The sequence below is a fragment of the Nelumbo nucifera genome, chromosome 1, assembly GCF_055504915.1.
Source record: "Nelumbo nucifera cultivar China Antique chromosome 1, China Antique-T2T, whole genome shotgun sequence".
In the NCBI taxonomy this organism is placed as follows: domain Eukaryota; kingdom Viridiplantae; phylum Streptophyta; class Magnoliopsida; order Proteales; family Nelumbonaceae; genus Nelumbo; species Nelumbo nucifera.
Window position 1 is genome coordinate 42,671,934 of NC_142649.1, and position 25,987 is coordinate 42,697,920.

Below are 25,987 nucleotides of genomic sequence, written 5' to 3' on the forward strand. Positions count from 1 at the left end.
TGGTTGTCATCCAAGTTTATACAAGACTGATAGTAGATCCTTCAATGCGGAAAACCACAATGTAATTCTATTACCTATGAGTGTTGCAATATTTGAAAGGACCTCACCTTCAACTCTTAACTACAAGTAACTTAAAAGGGCTTTAGCTATAAGAATGCCCATGTGAGAGTCTTAGGAGACAAGAAATTCATATCCCAAGAGATTCTCATTGGACATGTGGTGAAACCCTAAAGAGCTTACCCATTATGTACCTAGGGAATTAGAACCACCTTTTTGAGATAGGAAAGTTCCTTCTTATCGTTTTGTGTCTCTCTTTATAGCTACACCTATTCATTTATAAAATGGAGGGGCCCAAAGGCCTCCCCACGAGACCATCTTAAGACTATTGAGAGAGTTCTTGCTCCCCTACTTCCTTGATCAACATCCTTACATTCCTTTCACCAAAACATTTCTTTATCCCATACACTCTCAGTCATCTTTTGTCTTTCAAGGAGACCATCCTCTGTTGTCTTACCCCTAACCCATAGAGGGTAAAGTTAAATCTTTAAATTGTGTATGATAATACTTTAACAATTATAAGGGTATTTTAGTAACTTCAACATTTTTGTTATCGAGAAGTTAATGAAAAAGGAGGTATTTGCACTTTTTTCAAAATTATAGGCTCAATTTGGAAGGAGTACAAATACAAATATGTACAATACAAATACATACAAAATAATATAAAGTATAAGGTTTTGAGCTCTACATATTTGTATTTGTACTCTTTCCAAATGGAGCCATAGTGGAAGTTTTTGTTACAATCAAAACATAAGGGTGGTTTATAGGATTGTTATAAAAGGAGTATTTTTTATAATTTTACCTAAAAAATAATATGAAATAATAACAAATCAATAAAACTTAAAAATTAATAAAATATTAACATTAAGCTACAACAAATAATACAAGTTTATTTAGACAATAGGAAATGACTACTCTAACCAAATCACAACTTGGATTGTGATAGGATAAAATAGACATAATCCAAAATATAATGCTTGAATTGGACTTAGATGGTCACCACTTAATTGGAAATGTTATAGAGCTCCTTCTTTAATTTTGCTTAATAAAACCATTCATGGCATGTCTCCATTATTCTATTTACAAGTTGGGCATATGATCTTGGGACAAATTTATGGCCGAAAGATGTGGGATAATGTTGGGAGTTTTATTGGAAGCAGATTTGAATTGATCCTAGGTGGGGATCTACTACCAACCAATGCTCTCAATGATGTTCCAATAGGCCACTAGAGGTTTTCTTGGGAGATGTTCCTAATGTGCAATTGTAATAACTTGTTGAGACAGTAATGGGAGTATTTATTGGTAGCAGATCTCAACTTGTCTTAGGCAGGGATTTACTACCAGCAATGCTCACAACCTGTCCCAACAGGTCAATGCAGCTGTACATATTGGTAACTATCTCCTTCGTCATTTATGGGAGATGTCCCTAACGTACGACTGTAATAACATGTTGGGAGCGTTTGTTAGTAGTAAATTTGAACTCGCCCCATTCCTAGACCCCAGTGAAGGCTGATTGTGAGACAGGATGGGATACGTGCGTCTTATGGGCGCCTTACATCACATCCAAACTGTGCATTGAGAACAACTCCCAATGACAATTAGAGAGGTGTTCCCAATACACGCTTAGATGTGCATGTAGGGCGCATTTGGGGCTCGCTGTGGGAATGGGATCTGCTTCTCACACATGGGTGCTCACAGGTACATCCACTGTGCATTAGGAATATCTTTCGTGAATAATAACTTATAACTTATACACGGTAGGATGTGCGTGTGAGGTCGGTGTGAGGCGCCCAGAGTGAAGAGCAGATCTAGTCTCCGTGCGGTGTGGGGCGCATTGCCCAATTGGCAACTTCGCACCTCCATTTTTGGAGTCTGTTGCTCTGACATAGATAAGGGGAACGATAAGGGCGGGTGGATAATAAAATGGTACAGCAAGCCGAGTGAGCGAGAGTGTCGAGACCGGAGAGTGTACTCTGAGCGAAAGAGAGAGAGAGGAGAAATCATGTCTGGTTCTCTTTCCTTCCTTCACAGTGCGTTCGCTTCTTCACAACAACTCACTCTTGGACCCAAATTCATAGCAGCGAAAGCAAGTCCATCTCTGGTTATTGAAGCAAAGGCCACAACCAGGAGGGAAGACAGGCTTGCTCGACATGCCCGTATTAGAAAGAAGGTATAAATTCTTATTTCTCCTCTCATTATTCATAAACGATGACCTTAAACGAAATTCTCCGCTTATCAGAAAGAATGTCTGTACTGCTCTATTTGTTTCAATTCCTTGTTATTTGAACTGGTTATTACTTTATTTTCTTTAGGGACCAACTCGAGTTTCTCACGCTGTATGAACTTCTCGTTAATTATTAATTTCTTCTTCTTCTTCTTCTTCTTCTTCTGTCTAAGATTCTTGTTCATTTTTTTGGTGGATAAATAAACATTGGCATTAAGAAAGAGAAATAGATACATGATACATCATAGTCCAGAGCCTTAGCCAACAAGGAGGAGTTTGAAGCCAAGTTTCCTCACTTGAAAAACCTTTAGCTTGCAAGGCTACAGCTTGAGTGCCCCTTTTGTGATGCCTATTTATATGTTCAAATTATGCATTTACAAAGAGTTTACAAACCGTATTAACAAAGTCTAAAGCCACATCAGAAGACCGAGGAATCCCATTCCTCCCATTACTTAAAGCATGATCACCACCTGGGAATCGGACAAAATCAAAATATTTTGGATTCCCTGGTTTTGGCTAACCACAGGCCATCCCATTCATTTGGGATTTTTGTTTCACTGATTGTGATAATTTAGCTCAAATTAAAGATATCCATTTTACATACATAAATTGTTTTGAAGATGCCCAACTTACGCATAAATGTCCACGTATCCACATAGGAACATCTGCATTGCTTTGTTTGTTTCTAAGTCCCTGTTAGTTAAGTTGGTTATTGCTTTTTTCACCCTTACCCAGATTTAAGATGAACATTTTTACATTAAGTCATAAACTAGTAAATATGTACTGATCTTTCAAAGTGAAATAATCATTCTTACAGAGTTACTATCTTATCGTCGAATATAATGCTCAAGTGGGTCCTTAGTCCTTTGTTGTCCCAATCATCTCAACTTCAGCATCTTTATGTTGTGTCTGTGTTGCATAACCTGTCCTGCATGGGTCCAAAACAAAACCTTTCAATACAGTTCTGCGTTCTCCAGAAAAGTGTCCATATGAGATTAATGGATGGAAATTCCATTTCTTTCGGACTGATTAAATATGATCAAAAGAAATCCATGTAATTTACAATTTACTGAATTATAGATAGGTGGTGGACCAATTACCTGAAGTGGAATGGGAGAACTATAATTAGGGAGACCGCTTCTCTTACCAGAGCCACTGCCTTTAACCATAGTTGTCAAGGCAACGCCTAGGGGCGACAAGGCACCATTAGAGGCTTGCCTCACCTAATTGCCAAGCAATTTTGAACATTGTGTTATAAAATGCTTTTATATTCTTAATTTTTTGATATTATAATTATAAAGTAGACATTATTAAACTAAAATATTCATTTTTGTGTGTTTACATGTTAATTTCTTTTTATTATTTTCTTATTTGTTAGGGTTTAATCAACACAAATATTGCTAAATGCTGTATTGAACACTCAAAGACTTCAAAACCTGAACCAATAAGTAAGGAAGAACTTAAAAATTTGTCTAATCAACACATTTCTCTCTTCTTCTTCTTCTTCTTGTTCCACCTTTTCTTTTCTTATTTTCTTATAACAAAAATAGGGGTTCAGCCCTTAAATTTTTTGAATTTATTTATTTTTCTTCCTTTTCTTCTCATGAATATGTTGATTTTCTAACTTGAACATGAAATTTATACTTTTCTACCCTAGGATATATGTTTTTTACTTTAAAAAGTTTATCACCTAGGCGACAAGGTGCCCCCCTGTCGCCTAGCCTTGCTTGGCACCTTGAAAACTATGCCTTTAATCAAGAATGTGGGATTCCCTTCTGGAACATGCGGGGGAAGTTGGAGAGAATTTGAATTTCCATGAAGAACAATGTTCTTGAGCTCGATCTGACCGTTATTAAGAAAAGAGCTCTGTCTGACCTGTTAATTATTCTGATTTGAAACCTGATTTGCTATTCAGATCTATGCTTAGCTCGTAATTAATAATAAAGAATATCTTTGTATCTGCAATAACTACAAATACAAAGCAGAACACTTATGGTTAGATAAATATGTTAAAAAGAGAAACCATGAAGAGGATATGTTTGCTATGAAGTGATTAAAGAGATAACCCCATTACCACTGAAGCACATGACAATGGAAAGCAGTGAAGTTTGTGGAACCAAACCTCTGGGTGGCCCACAACACAGATAAATAACCATATATTGCTTTTTGATTATTAAGGAAGGTCAAAACTGTCTGCATTTGAAATTTAACCTACAGATTGGCTTGAAAGTATAAGATGTTTAGTGGAAAGAGAAGCAGGTGATACCATGTCAGGGGTAAAAAAAGAAAGACAACACAAAGGATTCAATAGAGATGGCGTTTGTGTTATCCTGTTAAGATAGCTTATAGAAATAGCAGTTACTTGACTGCGTCTGATGAGGATTTTATGTTTGCTGAGAATATTATATATATATATATATATATGGTGTTTGTGTTATCCTATATATATACATATATATTACTTCTTGTAATACAAGAGAGGTAGCCAGATTTCTAATGGATGAAAATGAGACATCAGTTTTTACCTTGCCTTACCTAAAAAAAAATACAGTAAAATTTCAGTCAGGGCTTATTCATTTTCTTCTTATAAATAATTTGATCTTTCGATTCTACTTTCTATAGACCTCACAAGACATGTGGGAGATTTTATATACCAAAATATTTTCCTTCTAGATTTAGTGAAGTAGAAATTTAAGATCTTTCTGTCCCCCCCCCCAAAAAAAAAAAAAAAAGAAAAAGAAAAAAATGAAAGAAAGCTAATTCAGATATGTTAGGCCACTTTGAGATCTTACCAAGCAATGGAATCTTACTGACTTTGAATTCTGATTTTGTTTGAATGATGCATGTATTGCTTTTCAACAATAAAATTTCTTTGAAAAGTGTGCTAGCTAGTCTTCCAACTTATTTTTTGAGCCTCTTTCCTATTCCCTCAGAGGTCGCAAAGGAATAGGAAAAAAAGATGAGAAATTTTCTCTTAAAGGCTGGAAAGACTCCCATAAGTACCATTTGGTGAGCTGGGAACAAATCTGCAAACCCCAATCTCAGGGTGGGCTGGGAATAAAACATTTAAAGTTATCCAACCTTGCCTTATTGGGAAGCTGGCTGTGGAGATTCTCAACTGAGCCAAACAAGCTCTGGAGGAAGGTTATTGAGGAGAAATATGGCTTAAGGAATAATGGGTGGGTAGGGGTGCTCACAGTTTGGTTAACTGAACCTTGGGCCTAAATTCCAAACTGAACCGACAGTACCAGTTTCTGGAAAACCGGTAACCAAAACCGAACTGAAGATTGATTAATCAGTTGATTGGTTTGGTTCGTCGGTTTTTTGACTTTTTTGACTTTATAAAATATAATGTAAATAAATATATAATACAAAAATAGAAATACATATAAAACATTAATTATAAATAATAAATAATATATTATATATTATAAATAATATATATATAGATAATATAAAATATATAACATACATAAATATATGTACAATATATATATATATATATATATACAGCTTGGTTAGGTTAACCACCAGTTCTTTATATTGGTTAACAGAAATCGAACCGTTAGCTTCGGTTTTTCAAAAATACCGAACCAGTCGGTTAACTTGAATTTTCGGTTCGGTCTCGTCGGTCCGATTCGGTTTTTCTTGCTCACCCCTAGTTGTGGGGTGTGGAAAGGAATCTGCAAGGTGTACAGGCAATTCATCAGGTGTCTCAAATTTAAAGCGGGAGATGGAAGAAAAATCAGATTCTGGTTGGATCACTGGACTGGTGATAGCATTCTAAAAGAGAGGTTCCCTGCCTTGTATAATGTGGCTTCAGATGAGGAGGCCTTAGTGACTGGTTCTCTCTTGATCCAGGAAGGTAGGCTGTGCTGGGCTCCTCCCTTTAGGAGGAGCTTTAATGACTGGGAAATTCAGCATGTTGCAGATTTTCTTGCTCTGTTATAAGACCAGCAGCTAAATTTTCATGTGCAAGATTCAAAAGTTTGGAAGTGGACCAAATCTGGCAAATTTACAGTTAAATTCTTCTACAATTTTCTAGTGGGGGAGTCTGAAATCCGTTTTCCCAGTCAGGCCATTTGGGGGAATTTGGCTTCTCCAAAAGTCAAGTTTTTTGTTTGGGTGACAGCTTTGGAGAGGTGCTTGTCCAAAGAGATGTTGCTGAAAAAAGGCTTTAACATGTCAGATTTGATGTGCTGTTTTTGCAATATGGAAGTAGAATCCTCTGGGCATCTATTCCTTGACTGCAAGTTTAGTTCTGCAGTTTGGACCCACTTCTTGAAAGCTCTGAATCTAAGTTGGTGCATGCCAGCCTCAGCTAAAGTTCTGTTGGAGGAATGGCATCTACAGGGGCTATCTAAGAAAGGAAAGATCTGCTGGTCTTCCATCCCTCTGACAGTTCTCTGGGCTGTGTGGTCAGAAAAGACCAGAAGGTGGCAACAGAGGTGTTAGAAGTAGGAAGTTTGAGGATTCCACTTGTTGTTTGCCCTGTTCTGGAAGCAGAGAAGAGCAAGTGGTTTTTCGAAGATGCAAGGTCAGGGTCTTGTGGTGTAAATTTGATAAGTTCTAAGCTCCCTGATTGAAAAGGAAAGGGGATTTAATTAATGAACTGAGTGGGGCCGGTCCAAAAGATAAGGTTTTGTATGTTGGACCAAGTGGGTTCAGGCCAAACCAGTGTTTTAAAAGGCATGGGAGGCGTACGCCTGGAGGCGCGCCTCCAGGTGAGGCGCTCCTAAAACGCCTTGAGGTGTATGGCAGAGGCATTGACACCTCTGAGGTGTATGCCTCAGGTGCAGGAGGCATACGCCTCTTACGCTTTTTTCATGAGGCGTGCTAGAGGCGTACGCCTCATGCGCCTCATGCACATCTTATATAAAAAGACAAAAAAAAAGGAAAAAGAAAAAAAGGAAAGCAAAGGAAAGGAAAAGAAAGGGAAGGGAAAGAAAAAGAAAGAGAATCTAAAAAGAGAAAAGGAAAGAAAAGAAAAGGAAAGGGAAGGGAAGAAAAGATAAGGGGAAAGAAAGTAGTTTGCCCCCTGCCCGTTCGGCTGGGGGGCTTTGCCCCCCAGACCCCCCCACCCTCCCTTTTCGATGCAGCCCAATTTGGTTTTTTGAGTTAGGGGGGTCTTGCTCCACTCCAGCGGAGCAAGCTTTGCTCACTTGCCTCTGCTTTGACAAGACCACCCCTTTCAACTAATGTTATGCATCTTTATTCTTCTTAATATAAAAGATTTTTATTAAAAATAAAGAAAAAATGAGATACCCCCTTCCTCTTCATCCTCCTAACCCCCCCTCCTCTTAAGGAGGCTTACACCTCCTTGTGTTTGGGAGGTTTACGCCTTTTGCATTCTGAACTACGCCCCACGCCTCTAGGGTAGTGGAAAGCCTCGCATCATGCTTCCGCGTTTTAAAACATTGGGCCAAACAAGTCTTTGGTTGGTTCGGCCCTATAAGGGTCCAATCTTCTTCCTTTATTAAATAGGAACTCTTCGAGTTAAAGTTTTAGAATGATCATCGAAGGTTGCAGGTCTTTGATCAAGAGGATGGACGGCGATGTCGAGTATGATCACACCTATCAGGAAGGGAACTGTGTTGCTGATTGGCTTGCAAACTGTGCTCATTTCAATCATGTATCTTATCCTTCGTTGCCCAATTCCTTAAAGGCTATATCTTGTGATGGCATTTGGGGAAGTGCTACCCCCCGCTGTGTTTAGCTCATTTTCTTGTTTTTATCAAAAGAATAAAAAAAAAGTAAAGTATTAGAATCCACAAAGGCTACTGAAGGAAGATTGAGAAGATTTCAAGGGAAGACAACAAAGGTATTCGGAAAAGGTGATTACAAGTGCTTTATCACAAGTTAAGAAGAAGTTTGAGGAAGTTTCGATTTTATTTTTAGGGGTGGAGAAAGAACTTATTGATGACATTTCCTTCAGCCATTGTACCTCAGAGTACAAGTGCTCTACGATGGAGGCAGGCTTCAGTGATTCATCTTTGTTTTCTGAGTTTGATAAGGGGAATAGTTTCAAGATTAAACAGCGAAAGAAGTTGGCTCATAGTTTTCAGTCCTGAAGGTGGTCAGGGAAGAAAAGAAGAGGGGCTCCACTTTTCAAGCTCAGAAAGGACAGAGGAAAAATTAGAAGAGGGGCTCCACCTTTTTATGTTTGATTCTAAACCTATAGAAGGGGGTGGAGATAAAGAAAGGAGAAGAAATAAAGGGAATTTGTTGGCTGACTCTTCTTCTAAGGTGCATTTAAGGAAGAGATCTTATCAAACAGAACCTTTAATAGAGGAAGAAAAAACCTAGGAAAGGTGATGGTTCTTCTGATGAACTGAGAGTTTAAGTGAGTCATCTGAGGAGGAAGTTCTTATTGATGAATCGCACTGTATTGACAAGGCCTTTGACTTGAACAACTTGGTTAATGCGGCAACAGAGGTAGCTAAAGCGATGGGTTTGCTTGTGTTGGGAGGTGAACCCTTTTCGAGGAAGTTGTTTCAAGAACTTGAGGAATGCTACGATATGCCTGTAAGGGAGAATGTGGGAGATTCTCAAGTGCATCCACCTTTGGCTGATGAGAGTTATAATGACTTGAGTACAATTAGACTAGAAGAAGGTAATGAAAAATCTACAGTAATGGTTAATGCCCAATTTTTTGAGAATACTGTTCTGGAACTGGAAAGGATTAATGAGAATCCTTCGTGTGCATTGGAATCCAGGCAGTTTGGTGCAACAAATAGAAGACTTAAACAACAAAGAAAACATAGAGATGTCTTGGTTTCAAATGCTTTCTCTAGACTAAAAGGGAGTCCTTTTGGGATTAGACCAAACAAGGTGTTGAAGATAAAGAAAGCCTCAAGAAGATTTTAGTGTTTTAGCGAATCAAAGGCTGTTGCATTTGAGGATGTTTTGTGGTTTTGTTGTTGTCAAGTAAGATGTTTGCGAGTGGGGTTTGTTGTGGTTATGTCTTTGTCGGCTTTGTTTTTGAGTTTTGTTGATTGGGCTATTTTTTGGGGTCTTTTGTTGCTATAGGGTTTGTATTGCAAAGATTTGTGTTTTTCTGGTTTTTGATGGTTTTTATGATGCTAGGTTGGCTTGGAGTGCCTGTGTGGAGCTTGAAGTCTTGTGTTTCTTTCTCTCTCTCTCTCAAGTGACTTCTGTTCACTCTCCTCTGTAATTTCTTTTTTCCTTTTAATAAATTTTATTTTATTACAAAAGAAAAAAACAACTCAGATATGGGATGGGAAATTGGTCTTTTCTTTTTCAAGATCAAGTGGGCTAAATCTACCAAATGGAATTGGAAGTTGGGAATGGTGTATATATATTTTTTCCCTACAGATTTAGAAGAAAATAAAATAAAATCAAGGCTCAGACAGAGCAAGTAGTCTTAGCAGCTCCTATAGAATGAAAATAAGTGAAAGAAAACAAAAAATTGTCTAAAGAAAGTTAACTTGTTATCAATAAGTCACCATTTTCTTAACAAGGGAGAATTAGGTGGTCAAGCTAGAAGCCTGGCTAACTGTTTCAGGTTAGTGCTGAGCTGCATGGCAAATAAGCATATATTGAAATGTAGATCCACAAACTTCCACTATTCCACTCACGTTGTGAATTGAAATTACATGACTGAGTCAATATTTCAGTATATTTAATAGATAAAATAGTGAGAAAACAACTTTAACAAAAACAGAAGTGCAAAAGTTCTTTAAGCTCAGAGCTTGATCCAATAATTCATAGGCTATCTTATGAGATAGGGTTCATTCAGTGGCAGGTTGAAATTCTATGTATATTGGAATTATAAGTTGCAGTTATCAAATACAGATCGATGAATTCATGAGTTACCTTCTTCATTCATAAGATCCTACCATAAATTTGTTGGCAATGGCCTTTTGTTCTCATGATCTGGAAGCCTATTAAGTATCCTTGCTATTTGATCATCTGAGAATTTCCATGTAAAATTCTGTCATTTAAAAAACCATAAAAGATCCATGGATAGATGAAATGGTCATCTATTAACTTACAAGTATGGTAAGTTCCTAAACTTTAGATCCTAGTTTAGTAATTCTGTAATTGTAATGATCCTTGAAGTAATCCACTCCTTTCATATAGTTTCCATCCTTTTTAGGATCCACAACAGGTTCTTCAAAAAGGAAATGGTTTATATTTCTAAGAATCATCACCTACAACTAAGGAAGTCTTGGATCATGGGTAATTAATTCCTTTTCATGTAAATGGGATAACCCAACCTACAATTGGAGGGGAAAATGCCTGACATAAATAGCCTCCTATCAGTAATGATCTCCAAAAGAAACATATCTATTGAAGGGGACTATAAAGTGGTAATTGGATGGATAAGGGAAAACCGAGAGCCTCCTTGGAAGTATAGATATACCGTAAGAGAGATAAGAAAACATTATTTGTGAGCTGAGAGCAAGTATTTTGTGGATTCCAAGATCAGCAAATGGGTTGGCTGATGGTTTGGCAAAACAAGGGGCCCCAAGGGACAGTTTGTATTGGATCAAGTGATGTAATTGTAACACTTTTTTGCTACTTGTATTTTGCATTTTGGTAGCACTAATTGAGGTCAACAACTGAATTGGGTGTACTGTCACTGTAAAACGTTCTAATAGAACTATCAGTTAACCATAAAAAAGGCCATTGCTGAGAAGAAGTGTAACTCTATTGTAAGTGGGATACTTACTTCAAGAAAAGGGAAGGAGGAGACTTGGAATTCAATAATGGTTAGAATATTATATAAAATCAAAATTTCCTTTTCGAAGAATAATGTTTCTCCTTGCTTAAGAGGAAAGAATTGAAGATATCAGGGCTATTTGGGTTAGGGGTGCATCTTGGGCAGGATTGGGTTTCGAGTTTGAGCATTTTTATCTTGCTTCTTAGGGGGAGAGTTGTGTAGAGGAGAATCAAGTTCAATCGATTCATCTTCCTTAAATCTTGGACCCTGCACCTTTCCGTGTTTTTCTACGTAAGCACCGTAGAGATCATTAGAGTTCTAAGGATGTGGAGCTCCTAGATACTGTGCAACTAACACCATCAAACTCCTAGGAGGTAAGTCCACAACCAGGCACTCTTATTTCTATTGACTCTTGTGTTCCTATTTTTGTTGATGACCATGTGGATGATCTTGATATCCCCATTGCTCATGGAAAGGGTGTCCAGTCATGTAGTACTAAACAACCCATTACCCACTATGTATCTATGATCATGTTTTTCCTTCTTACTTTGCCTTTTTGTCTGCCATTGATAGTATCCCCATCCCCAAAAGTGTTGCAAAGGCCTTGACATACCGTGAATGGACAAATTCTATGAAGAGGAAATTAGTGCCCTCCATAGGAATAATACTTAGGAGTTGGTGGATCTTCCAAAGGGGAAAGATCCAGTAGGGTGTAAATGGTTGCTCTTAGTGAAGCATAAGGTGGGTGGGACAATAGAAAGGTATAAGGCGAGGTTGGTGGAAAAAGGCTACACTCAGGTATATGGCTTTGATTATGTGAAGACCTTTGCCCCAGTAGCAGAGATGAACTCTATTCGTATTCTTCTATCTTTAGTTGCTAACTTTTATTGGGAGTTGCATTAGCTTGACATTAAAAAATGCTTTCCTAAATGGTGACCTGGAGGAATAAGTGTATATGGTTCAGCCACCTGGCTTTCGTGCCAAAGCTAGTGAGGACAAGGTATGTAGACTGAATAAATATCGGTATGGGTTGAAACAATCCCCTAGAGACTGGTTTAATAGGTTCCATATGGCAGTTCAGGAAATGCCAGTCTGATCATACCCTCTTTATCAAGAGAGGTCAAGGAAAGGTTGTAGTGTTGATTGTTAATGTAGATGACATTATCATCATAGGTGACTGGAGCTATAAGATACAGAATTTGAAGGAGTTTTTGGTTACCCAATTTGAAGTAAAGGATCTAGGACTCCTATGGTATATCGAGGTTGCCCGTTCTCAAAAGGGTATCTTCATGTCTCAAAGGAAATGTATCCTAGATCTCTTGTAGGACAGAAGCAAGCTAGGTGCAAAACCAATTGATACCCCTATTGATGTGAATCACAGATTGGGTGATTGTGATGGTGAAACTTTGAAGGATGTTAAACAGTTACAAAGGTTGGTGGGAATACTGTTGTACTCATCAATGACACGTCTTGATGTTGCCTATGCCGTGGGGGTCTTGAGCCAGTTTATGCATTTCCCTAAAGTATCATACTTCAAGGGCTGGGTTGTTGTTTAAAAAGCACGGTAATCTAGAAGTGGAAGCTTATACAAACATAGATTGGGTTGTAGTATCTGTATTTTTAAGTAATTCTTTTTTCATATTATTTTTTATCATTAACTGATTGGTATTTTTGGGAAAGGAAAAAAAAAACTGATTGGCATTTTCTTTGATCTGTATAATTCATGATGCAACTGTCTTTTCTTGTTTTCACAGGTTGAAGGGACACCAGAAAGGCCAAGGTTGTCTGTCTTTCGCTCCAACAAGCATATCTATGTCCAGGTGATCGATGACACTAAGATGCACACCCTTGCTTCAGCTTCAACAATGCAGAAACCCATATCTGAAGAATTTGATTATTCTTCTGGACCTACAGTTGTAAGCTCACAAACTTTTGAAAGGAAAATCATTGTAAGAAATGTTGTTAGAGCTGAATTGCTCATCAATGCATAAAGGACAATTTGTCACAGATACCTGGATACCAATGCTCAAAGTTTAAAATATCAGTGTCAGTGGTAATACCTGTCATCCAAATATAGGAAACATGTTGGAAATGTCAGAAATATTGTAAAAATATACTGTAAAATATGTGGAAAGCTATAATGATATTTGATGAAATAATAAAAAAGCATAGGTACACCCTTTTAAATTATTATCTTGTTAGAAACTGTCAAATAAAGCCAAGGATAAAAGCTAATAGGCAAAATGATACACTGCAAGGTTGTCCTGTAAGCTCTATGAGAATAAGAGTTAAAATTACATGATGAGGTAAGTCAAGCAAAAACTATTTTCTATTATAAAAAATAGTCCAAGCAAAATTTAAAATCACAGAAAGTACCAATTTTCTAATAGGTTAACCAAATAATCTATTATACAAACAAAACTAATATTTAATATCACATCCACAGAGGATTTTATGCTGGTTCAAGTTGGTCATCATGCCAATAGGTGTTCTATAACACTGCTACTCCACATATCTATGATATTCTTGCCAATGAATCATTTTATAATACTATCTTATTTACTCTACATAGTACCAATAGTTTTCATTAGGGAGTATGTTAATTCTAGTAATATTTCGTCTATGGAGAAGAAAATGTGTCATGGAAATATTAAGAAATTTATTGATATTTTAAACCATGACTGTTCTTGGCATACCTGTGTTAGATTTGATACATGCCTAATATTGCTCTAGATAATGTATGGAGTCTATGGACACTTCTAGAGTACACTTTATAGCATCAATACTTTTTATATATGCAAAATGTTATGTTTGCAGTTTTGTACAAAATATACTGTTAAAGATTTGTTCATGTTAGAGGTTTAATTGGATTTGTCAAGATACAAGTATTGAGAAATGACAGCTATCTTCAAAAGTTGCATTTGAAAGCATGATATAATCAGGTTAAGTGAAATACCCTTACCCCTATCCATGTCTGGGATTTTAGGAAAAGTAGTCATATCCACATTTCTTGTATCCTTACCTGTATTTCTACTTATATTTAGGCATCACAGGTTATGGGTCAAAGGACCAATCATCTGGTTAACCCAGTTATCGATGATACCATAGTAGAAAATATTAGACTATAAAACACTTGTGATGGTGATTAGGATCATTTGGAGTATTTGAAGGCTCAACACCCATTTTCCCTGATTTTTCAAGAAAATCAAGAGTATATTTCTCTAGGAAATAAATGTACCCTTCTTGGACTTTGCCACCTCAATACCCAAAAAATATCTAAAATCTCCCAAAGATTTGATTTTGAAATTCTGATGCTAAGAAGGCTTTGAGTTGCTTAATGGGGCAGAGTATTTCATCTTGCTCAGCTTTGGGCCTTGACCACCCTTCTTTGCTCTATTAATGGGGCAGAGTGGGTCCTTAGATCAATTTGGTTCAAGTTAGCATAACTTGTACAAATCCAGTCCATTAACATCCCTAATTACTTGGTCATGGTTCAACAAGGCCAGTCTTGATCTGACAAACATTGATTGTAAGGGTAATAAATTCGCAAATAACCATGGGCTAGGCAAGCAATATCTGAATAATTTGGTTAGTTGGTTTTGTTTAATTTATTCATGATTGTTGGATTTTCATATCTATAGGGTATACTAGAAATGTTATTCTATTTGATGTTAATTGTGTTTTTCCTTCATTGGTGCCTTAATACCATTGATAGATGTATGCTGTAATTTACCAGTTAGCTGCATTTCTTCGGAAAGTTTTCTGTCATATTTTTGTATGGAAAAATTTTTAGGATTTTATTTTCTTTGTAGAAACACTCTTTCTTGGTGTTTTGAATATGGATGAGTATGACTGCAAAGCTTTTTTTTTTTTTTTTTTAACAATTGTTTTGACCAGGAAGTGGCAAAGAGGATTGGTGAAATCATTGCTAAGAACTGTTTGGAGAAAGGAATCAAAAAGGTAGCATTTGACCGGGGTGGTTACCCTTACCATGGGCGTGTTGAAGCCCTTGCTAATGCTGCGAGGGAACATGGTCTTCAATTCTGAAACTTGGTAGTTACTTTTTCTGTTTCTCCAAGCACTCAACATTGTTTTATTTTTTACTCTTTTTTGGTCTTCTTGGTCACACATGATGGACTAATTAGATGTGAACGAAAATTTTCTTGGTCTTCTTAGTCACATGTGATTGATGAAAGAATTAAATGGGAATGAGACCTATCCTATCCAGTTACTTCAGTGTAGGATATAGGAACTATTTCCATATTTTGTTTGTTTACATGTAAGGCATAACCAAAGTTTCATTTTTCAGAATACTTCTAAAAGTGGTAATAGTATTGTCTTATTACCAATTTACCATGGCTACCCAAACTCCCAAACTCTTCCAATATTTTATGGGAACTCAAAAAGATGTCCATAAATGTCGGCATCAAAGCTCAAAAGCTTGTCATTGTTGTATCCTATCTTCGGTGTTGATAATTATGTATATGAATTTTCTGTGCTGATGACCCTTTCAGGATAAGGAGATACATGGGACTCGGTATTAATCATTTTGATCAGAATATTTCATTGGTTTAGATATGAACATGGTACACTTTAGTAACTAGAGATAGTATCAGAATGTGATGGAGGCAAGGTATCCTCTTTACTACCTATACGTGCTATGCATCTGTGTTTTATCTTGCATTTGTCCTTTATATTGTCCAACTAAGTATCTCTTAAGCCAATTTTGCCCTTTCTGAATGATTATAGTCATCAGTAATAGCTAGATTGGATGATTTAGAAGATCTAAGTTTTGGCATAAAAGAAGCATCCAAATCACCACATGCTACCCTGACTCCACCTCCAAATCTCGGTTTCTTTTTCTTCTTCTCTCCTCCCCCTTCACTCATTGATCTTGACCCATGATGAAAACATGATATCAGAGCATAATCTATCATAGATTTGATCAGCCAATCTTTCTACTCTACCATCTTCTTTCTCCTATTTATTTGATTCCTTGTAGGCCTGGTACAGATGGGCCAAACCAAAACATATTTCTTCCTTATTTTTGTGACCTAGATCTCTCTTTTGTAATGATTGGGTCCTTGATATGAAGACGTAGAGGCTTTGGCAGTTCAGACTGGAGGGTTTAGACTTTGTTTTCATGTTCATTGGTTGAAGATCAACTCATACATGCTAATTGATCTTCATTAGCCCATCAGGTATAATTCTCAATGGTCTTACACTTAACCTCTCATTTCATAATGATAAAACACTGCCCGACAAAAGATGACATCTTCCTCGGTTATAAAGTGTTGTGTTATACTCTCTATTCACATGGATACCAGAAATTAAAACATTTTGAAGCCATAATATATATATATAATATATATATATATATATATATATATCTATATAAATATATTTTGCAAAATAAATTTCAACGGTTGAAATCAATTACCGACAGTTTAGGTTTTCAAGGTTTTCATCAGGTAGTGCATCCTCGATCATTCACTTTGTCCGACAAATGGGTTGATCCTGTCACTATGATCACCCACTCAAATGAATTCTCGGACTATAACAACATATCCAGGTTTTGACCCCTTCTAAGGATCTCACTGATTGACATATCAAAGACAACCCAATCCGACACTTAGTGCAGTATCATAATCGAGTCTATGGGTCAGGTGTAACATTTCAGTTTTGCCTATATATATCCAAAGTCTAAGGCAATACTGGAATTTTGGTCCGGTTTAGGGTTTCAAGAAAACCCACACTGCAAGTACCTCAGGTCTCATCCTGACAGTTGAGACAAATCACCCCAACCAACTTGGTGGTACATCAGTGTCAGCTTTGACAGGATAAATCTCCCTTTATCTATCCAACGGTTGTGAAGATTCTAAACTAACACGAGTCTCATATGTGTACAGTTTAAGGGTATTACACAAAAACACACCATAATAACATGAATCAAATATGTATTTTATTCATTTACAATAAATGTCATAATGTACATCATGCTAATTAGAGCTAAGGGCATACATTGTCTAACACTTAGCGGCATGTTGCTCACCTAGTAACGTTAAGCCTCGGCTCCGTCCACTTTGCAAGGAACTGAATGAGGCTTATTGCCATAGTGGGAAACATGCTCCATAATCCTTGGGAAGATATGTTTGATCGCTTTCGAATATGGTGGTCACACCACTCAGGGCCTTGATGTCTATATGATGGCAGTTCCATTCGCTCACAAGGTCTACGTAATACTACGAAAACACTCTCTTTGATTCCTTGTCATCTCTAGCTTTTACTTTCTAATTACCAACTCAACTAAATTAATCATCAGAGTGCCTAATCCAGGTCAATCCCTTCAGTACCTCTGATCTTCCTTTTCTTGTAGATTTGACCTACCAACCTCATCTGTCATGCATCCGAACTGTCAGGTAGCAAGGAACTGGAGCAGTTCGAGCATCATAAGGATCCATTGAGCCTAAGTAGCACTAAAGTCTATTGGTCTATAAAAAATCAATCTAGGATCATCCCTAGTTAGGATTTAAATCGAATTTCACTAAAGTATTATTTTCAAATGTCTAAATATATAACCTATAACCCATTATTCGAATATATCAATTCAACAATTCAAATGACCAATTTATTGGGTTATTTTAAACTTATAACATTTAAACAATGCTTACAAAAAATGCCCTTAATGAAGATCTTGTGATTTTATCTTTATGACACACATTTAATTGTCCTTCACTATGAATCAACATTTTGTGACAAAGATCCAATTGTTTGTTACCATAAATGTTTGTGATAAATGCTTAATTGTCCATCACTATATATCACGATTTTGTGATTTTGTGACAAACATGTCACTATAAATCATATTTTTTGTGACGATGATTTAATTGTTTGTCACAATAAAAGAATCCGTAACTATATATCACAATTTTGTGATTTGGTGACAAACATTAATTTGTCCATCACTATAAATTAGATTTTCTATGGTGAAGGTTTTATTGTTTGTCACTATAAAACAAAATTTTGTGACTGATGTCATACATCCGTTACTATATATCAAGACTTTATAATTTTGTGACGAACATTTGGTTGTTTGTCACTATATATCAAGATTTTGTGATGGAATTCGAACTATCTATTGCTATAGGTTATTTATAGTGACGAAAAATCCTTCTATCAACTTTTAGTCACTAAATATTAAATTTATAGTGATGGACATCACCAAAAGCCAATTTTCTTATAGTGAACCTAGCTCAAGAAGGGGTTAAATGTAGTACCCTAAATCTAAGTAGGGGATAATGAGATAACAATTAAAATTAACCTTCATTTTCTTCTGTGTGGATGATGCAAATGAGGAACCAACTAGTGTGAAGAAAAATCTATACTATTATAAAATGTAAGAATGCTTATTTAATATTTCTGGAATTTTGGTTGGACAAAAATATGCCCTTTTTTTAATATTTTCTAAAATATAAATAAGGGCAAACCAAGTATTTCACGTGTTTAATAAAACATATTTCAGGACTGAAATTAAAGATTGTAATTACTCTTCACATGTTTAATAAAACATGTTAAAAGACTAAAATTAAAGACCATAATTGCTTCTGTAGTATAAGGGAAAACAAGTATTTAACGTGTTTAATAAAACATATTTAAAGACTGAAATTAAAGACTATAATTACTTTTCACATGTTTAGTAAAACATATTTAAAAACTAGAATTAAAGACCATAATTGCTCCACTTGTATTGAATATTAAGTGGGTAATGGAATTGGTTGGTCACTTTTATATTTGACATTATCTAAAGTATAAACAAGAAGAAAGCAAGTATTTTATAATGTGCTTGATAAAAACTATTTAAAGGGTGAAGTTAATGACTACAATTTCTCAACATGAATGGTAATTGAAAGTGTCCAAAGAATAAAGTATATTTAATATTTCACTCTTCTATCATTATTAGTAAATGATATTTTGCATGTGTCTTCCTATTTCATGTACAATTGTTCTAAATTGTCATTGAAATCCAAGTGCTCTCAATTAATTGATTGTCGCATTGAATGAACAATGAGTTTTTTATTTAAGGTAAATTGCTAAAATCTCCCCTGAAATTTGGTAATTGTAATCACTTCCCGTGAACTTTTTGATGTAGTTGTAAGTAGACCCCATGTTAGAATCTTCTAATAGCAGACAAAAAAAATGTTCAAAATACCCATGCAGTTACAATTGAAGATGATTTCTACAAAAAAATTACAAACTTTATCAACAAAAAAAAGTTGCAGCTTTACCTGAAGAGATTGGAATTAAGGATTTGGGATAGCAATTGATATGAAGAGAAAATTTGAATAATAAACATTTTGTCCAAAGTAACTTCATGGGTATTTTTGGCATTTTCATGCCTCTTGTTAGAGGATTCTAATAGAGGGGACCTACTTGCAATTGTTTTAAAAAGTTTAGGGGAGGTGATAGCAATTACCAAATATAAATTTACCCCTTTTAGTTAGTAGTGCTAAGCATTTGATTAATGTCAATTTAACATCGAATGATCACATCTTAGTTATAGTTTAATTGGTCTTCCACCCTCTCAAAGGGCCAAAAAAGATATAAGCAACCACATCTTAGTTATAGTTTAATTTGTCTTCTATCTTCTCAAAGGGCCAAAAAAGATATAAGTAACTGTGCCAAATTGAGAAATGATGTGCACACTTGTAGAATTGTTTTAATCACCCATTTTCATAGCTTTCAAAAAAATCATCCATTTTCTATATAGGATACATTACAATGACCCATTTCAATTCTTATTTGTTTTTATGAATCAGCACTATTCACACTAATTTTAGGGATGTGCTTAGCTTTACAAATGTGGGATTAAGGATGTTGATGGGTAGGGGTGATCATTTATGATCGGCCTAACCCGACCAGCCTGACCCTTTTAGCTTGCAAATTCTTGAGCCAAGGCAGTCAAATTTCTCTCAAGCCTTGTCGAGATTGGACCTGCTTCAAGCCCGCACACGTTGGTCTCGGGCCATGAAAGCCCTATGTCCAAACCCAACCTATCCCAAAAGTTGTATGTATATTTAGAATATATACTATAATATTGGTATAATGTCTTATTTATTTGTATAGTATCTTCATATATGGCATATATGTATATACGGTATAATATGTTAATATACATAATAAATTTTCAAATATATTTTCTACAATTTTTTGAAGCTTATTTTTTGTCATTTGATTATAAAGTTCAATCAATACTTTATTTGTTTTAAAATACAAATCTTGTATATTCATATGGGCTAACTTTCCCAGGACCAAACTCGGGCATGTATTATCAGGCCTAGGTAGGCCCTAAGGCTATTAACTACTTGTAAAACCGGACCCGACTCATGATCATCACAATTGATGGGTTGGGTAGGCATGGGTTTGGTCCAATCCAAACTTAAACTAAAACCCAATTTAGGGCTAATTTGATCCAAACCCAATTAATTCATTTTGCTTCTTTTATAAGTGAACTAAAAAAATATCAAAGTAACCCTACAAAGGATCACTAAAAGGCTTTTAAAGTCTTAAGATATTTGTAAAGAACTAAAAACTCCATGCTCATCATAATAGATTTTATACCCTTGGGGTAATAATATGAAGATTTAGTGTCTATTTGGCAAGTCTTTTGAGTAGATCTTTTGAGCTTTTCAAAGATTGCTAGACCACAAAATGGTCTTTTTCCATTTGACAATGAAAGATGGGAAACCAAAAAGACCCCATGTCCCATAAAGCTTGAGGAAGCTCAAAATGGCTGAAAATCAAGAAGCTTCCTATCTTTATGCACTTAATATTTCATTTAACAACTTGGTAGACTATGATTGACAGGGATACTTACTAGACACTTTTGATCTATTTTTAAGACACATATCTTTAATATTATGTATTAGTCATATTAAACAAAGACAAGTGTGATAAACACTAATTATTTTTTATTAATAATGTAAATAAAAGAGAAATTTTAAAATTGATGTAAAAATGAAACAATTTTCCTGTCTAGATGGTGAGTCAATAGTCCAACCTTTTAGACTAATAGGAAACTCTACATGTCAATTAAATAATAAATATTTAAAAGATAGAAATATGAAAAATATAAAGTATATAAATTTTGTACAAGCGTTTGAGTACATTTATAATATTTTTTTTCTGAAGAATAACAAGATGCTCTATTAATTAAGAAAAATGGAGAATGAAGAAACAAAAAACAACGCCCATTAAACTCAAAGCAGAAATGCATAGTTAGGCAAAAATGTTCTCTAAAAATACCAAACTTTTCCGATGAGCAAGCAACTATATTAAATTCCTTTGGATCCATATTTAGGACGACAACATTTCTACAACTAGGTCCCTAGCCTTGTTGAGTAGATGCTCTAACTGCCATGGGACCTTGGAAGTTAGCCACCTAATTGTATTTGCAAAATCTCCCTTAATCATAAATGAACTTAACCTTAACTGTTTAGCTATTCGAATATCAGTGAGCTTGGCTTGGATCTTTACTCTAGTGGAACTTGCAGTCCCAATAGGCCCACTAAAAGCCCCAAAGGTCCCACCTTTAACTGGCCAAAAACTCCCCTTACACCAACCAAACTGGGATTACCCAAAGAGCTACCATCAAATCTAAGAACAATGTCATCAGTGTCAAGTGAGGGTGGTCTACTAAGAGTTTGAAAGAAAGGAGATGAATGAAAGTAGATGCCAAATAGGTTCCTTTTTCATATCTTCCACACTAATTCCCATGAACTTATTACTACTAGAAGCCCAAAATTTACGACCCACTATATGACAAAGAATCTCCTCGAAAAATTTGCTCTTACTCTCGAAAATGTGCAGGTTGAGTCCTCCCAAATGGTCCACATGATAGCTCGAGGAACAAAATTCCAATATAATTTCCCTCTCTTTATTAAGCCTCCATACCTCTATTAGGAAATTAGATTGCAAACATGATTCAGACTAAACTAATTCAAATTAAAAAAAAAAGAAATAAAAGTCAGACCTTTTTGCTCACACTGCAATATACTGATAAATGATTTGCTGAAGCATGGGCACTCCAAATTCTGTGTTCTAATTAATTGAGTGAGATGCAAACATCAGAAAATAAGGACTTTAAGTTATAAAGGTCCAAATTTTCATGGTCTCCAAGGGTTCAATGCCAACTGATGCTCCAAGAGACAATTGAGTTGGAATTTGACATAAGGTTTGAAATTTGCTTTTAGGGTTAAGGGAAAGATGAAAAAGATAAGGGATTTGCAAGCCTAAAGGATTACTACCCCACCACAAATTTGTCCAAAATTTAGTGTGGGACCCATTACCTATTGAGTACTTGATGTGGATTGGCTAACAAAATTTAATCGGGGTTCACCATATTGTTAACCGAGCTAATGGCTTTTTATAAACAAGTAATTTGTGACCCATCACAAATTAAAGACAAGTTAATATTTAATTTGTGACCCACCAATTAGGTCAAATATTTCAATGACTCAGATAGCTGGGTCACCATATTGTTAACCGAGCTAATGGCTTTTTATGAACAAGTAATTTGATGATAAACGGACCCAAAATAATGGTGTGATTGGTTAACTGGTTGATTTGACGTCAAGTCAACCATGAGATGAAAAAACACGAATGAAAAACCAATATTCTAAAAATTGAATGAAACCACATTTCCCTCTTAAACAAACAAGTGAACTTTTGATGCCATAAATTAAATATAAAAAATATAAAAAAATTATGAAGTTTAGAAAAATAAGCATGTCTTTAACATTATACATTCATCATATTAAACAAAAATATGTCTAAAAATGAGAAATATTGTGATTAATGATGGAAATAGAAAGGATATACAAAAAAGAAAAATAAATAAACATATCATCCATAGCCCATTGACTTGGTGAAATAGATCATTGGTATCACCAACACACTATGCTTCAATTACTTATCTTTCTTACATATGGGTTTGATAAGAATACTAAATTATTATTATTGACATTTTTTCTTTTTTTTTTGGTTATTGTATTATTATTATTGTTGGCATTTGAAACTATCACATACACATTTACCAGTATAATTATAAGTAGGGAAAGAATGAAGGTTTCCGAATAAAAAAATCTAAACTTTCATGTTCTTAGTTCATATATGAGATTTGGTCTTCATTGCCTCGGGCCATAGGGCAGGTTACAACAACCATCCATAAATTAACTAGGTTGAACTCTGGTTGGTTCTTTAAGTGTCTCATCAAATTTATAAATTCATTTTCCTATTTTGACGTGCTATATAATCAACCGATTGTAAAACTATAATTAAACATGAAATAAAAGCGATAAATCAAACACAAAAAAGGAGAACTTAACCCACAAGAGCAATGTTTTAAAAACTGATATGGAACTGGAATTGCATTGGCCACCAGTTTCTGAGTCAGGTCATCGGTTCGACAATCAGATTCAAACAGATGGCTTGTTCCAATTTAAAAAATAAAAAAATAAAAAATATCTGAAAATTATTGTCTGGGTTGAATGGATCGATGGTTTGATTGCCTAAATCAGCAGGTCGTTAATCAAGTCAACAGTTTGTGGACTGATTCTCTGCACAATTTGTAGACCAAATGGTTTAATCATCCAAATCAACGATGGTTCGAAAGCGATGCACAATAACACCATGCTTAGCGTGGTTTGGCATTGAAGAGCTTTCTTTTCTTCTGGCTATCTAAGATATCTTAGATGGAGCAGTTTTTTTTTTTTTTTTCTTTTTTGTTGTCAAACTTGTATGATTTATAAATGAGCATTGAATAGCAACCAATGATTTCCTTAGCGACATTTCTTGCTAATGGAGCTGCTGATTATTACTTTTTTTTTGTCAAATGTCAAACTTGCATGATTTTGTAACAGACCATTTGATGAATAGCCACTTGCTCCTAGTGATGTTCGTCGTTTCCTCGTCGAAGAGAATTTGAGGAAGAATAGAAATAGATACATAAGCTTGATGCCTCGATGGGAATATTCTTTTCCCTCTCTTTAATATATCGATCTATCTTATAACCACTATTCTCTCTTTGGCTTTTCGCTCTTTTAAATATAATACCAGTTTCTATTCGTGCATAGCACAAGGTTATTGGAGAAGGCTTGGCCATAAAAGTTAAGAGGAAGGTGGTGAAAGAAATTCTTTGGCTTTCTCCATCACATCCATAAAAGTTAAGAGGAATGTTGAAAATCGAGAATAGTTGGAGACTTATGTAGTTCGTCTCTCTAAAAGAACACCTGCGTTATTTAAAGGGGAATGAATTATTTTTTCCTCTTATTGCATCGAAATCAAGGTTTTAAAAGGTTAAAGACGGAGTTGAGGCGGTCTGAGGGGTAAACTAAAAACTTAAAAATTATAAAAAAATAAATAATTAAAATTTTATATAATTATTTGTGACTTATTTAATGTATCAATGGCTTGTTCAAATCTTTTTAAAATTGCTAAAATTTGTTTTCACAATACAATGTCTAAAGTTTAAACTATAGAAAAAATAAATAAATAAGAAAAATGGGACCAAATGAATGCAGTACCTTGGCACCATAAGAAAGATGGGATCAAATGAATGTAGTACCTTAGCACTTGGAGAACATATGTGATGTAATCCATAACGAAATTACAAAATATGAATCCTTTATGTTCAAAATTGCAAATTCCTATTGAGATTGAAAGAGAGAGAGAGAGAGAGGGGGGGAGAGAGATTGAAACTTGAGAGACCCAATGGTTATGTATTTGTGTTTTGTGAATGAATGCAGCAACTCTAAGTCTGACCTCCCACAAGTCTGCCGCCCCACCCAACAGTTATGAATTTGTGATTTGTGAAAGAAAGCAACACCTCTGACCTCCCACAAATCTGTTCCCCCAACTAACTGAGATTTTGAGACAAAAAATAAGAAAAAAGTGAAAAGGAGGAGGAGGACTTGTACGCACGATTTGATTTTGTCTTTGTCTCTCTAATATTTCGATGACGATTCAACTTTGGAGCCAGTCAGCCACTACAGAGTACAAACTACAGAGTAGAGTTTGGGCTTCGGTCTGAGAAGTAGAACTATGAAAGCTTCTTGAGTTCGGTTGAAAAGGGAGAAAGGAGATTTTGGTCGATGAAAACCCTACATTTTTGGGGATTTTACTTCTCTTTTAACTTTTTTCCAAAATTATTGATGCTGGAATCAAATTTTCCCCACACAAAACTCTTTTAACTTAAGACTACCACCTCATATAAATTGAGGCGAAAGGCTAAAGGCCTAAGCCTCATTAAAACTGAGGCTTACGTCCCTTTATCTGAGACTCAGGCTATCGAGGCCAGGCAAAATTTGATTGCCTCGCCTTAAGGTATATGCCTCTCTTTGCCTCAATCGCCTTTTAAAACCATAAATTGAAATAATTTTCTAGATGCATATGGAATAGGCCTACGTGGCTATGTCCCGTGCAAAGCAATAGAATCCATGGAAAACCACTATTGGCCTATTAGGGAATCTATTATAGTAAATAAATTAATTTGAGTAAAGCACTTGAAGTAGGGCCATAAATGCTTTCTAACCCATATAACTGATTCAATTCCCACTGATTTCTGAATTATATATCGATTTACAGTATTCACTCTACTCCATATAATGAAATCTAATCCTGTGGAAAGAGATCCAAAATAGTAGTCTATCCTGATGTTATCTAGGGCCTTCCATATTAATTACACTATTAGGACCCTTTGAGGTCATTTTATGATTTTTCTTTTTTTTTTTTTTTGTATTATAATGGGTGAATCATTTTCACAAACAACTTTGTTGATTCAAGAATTTTCGTTATTTTTTATCCCAATGGTGGAATGCTCCACTACCATCTTCCGAATATGTGGATGTGCGTAGGCTGGGGGAAGACTTTGTGTCAATAGAGAGAGAGAGAGAATCCAGCAGCTTTTCCTAGAGTTGATAATTACGGTGAACCAACTAAACAGACCAATTGGCCAAGGTCAACAA

The 25,987-nt window shown here is 35.5% G+C and overlaps 1 protein-coding gene across 1 annotated transcript; it reads left to right on the forward strand.

Moving 5' to 3' along the window:
• The first annotated feature begins 1,949 nt into the window (after positions 1–1,949).
• LOC104587972 (large ribosomal subunit protein uL18c-like) lies at positions 1,950–15,329 on the forward strand. The gene is made up of 3 exons (XM_010245754.3): positions 1,950–2,227; positions 12,722–12,883; positions 14,865–15,329. The coding sequence occupies exons 1-3, from the start codon at positions 2,060–2,062 to the stop codon at positions 15,012–15,014; spliced, it is 480 nt and encodes a 159-aa protein (XP_010244056.1). The 5' UTR covers positions 1,950–2,059; the 3' UTR covers positions 15,015–15,329.
• The last annotated feature ends 10,658 nt before the right edge of the window (positions 15,330–25,987 follow it).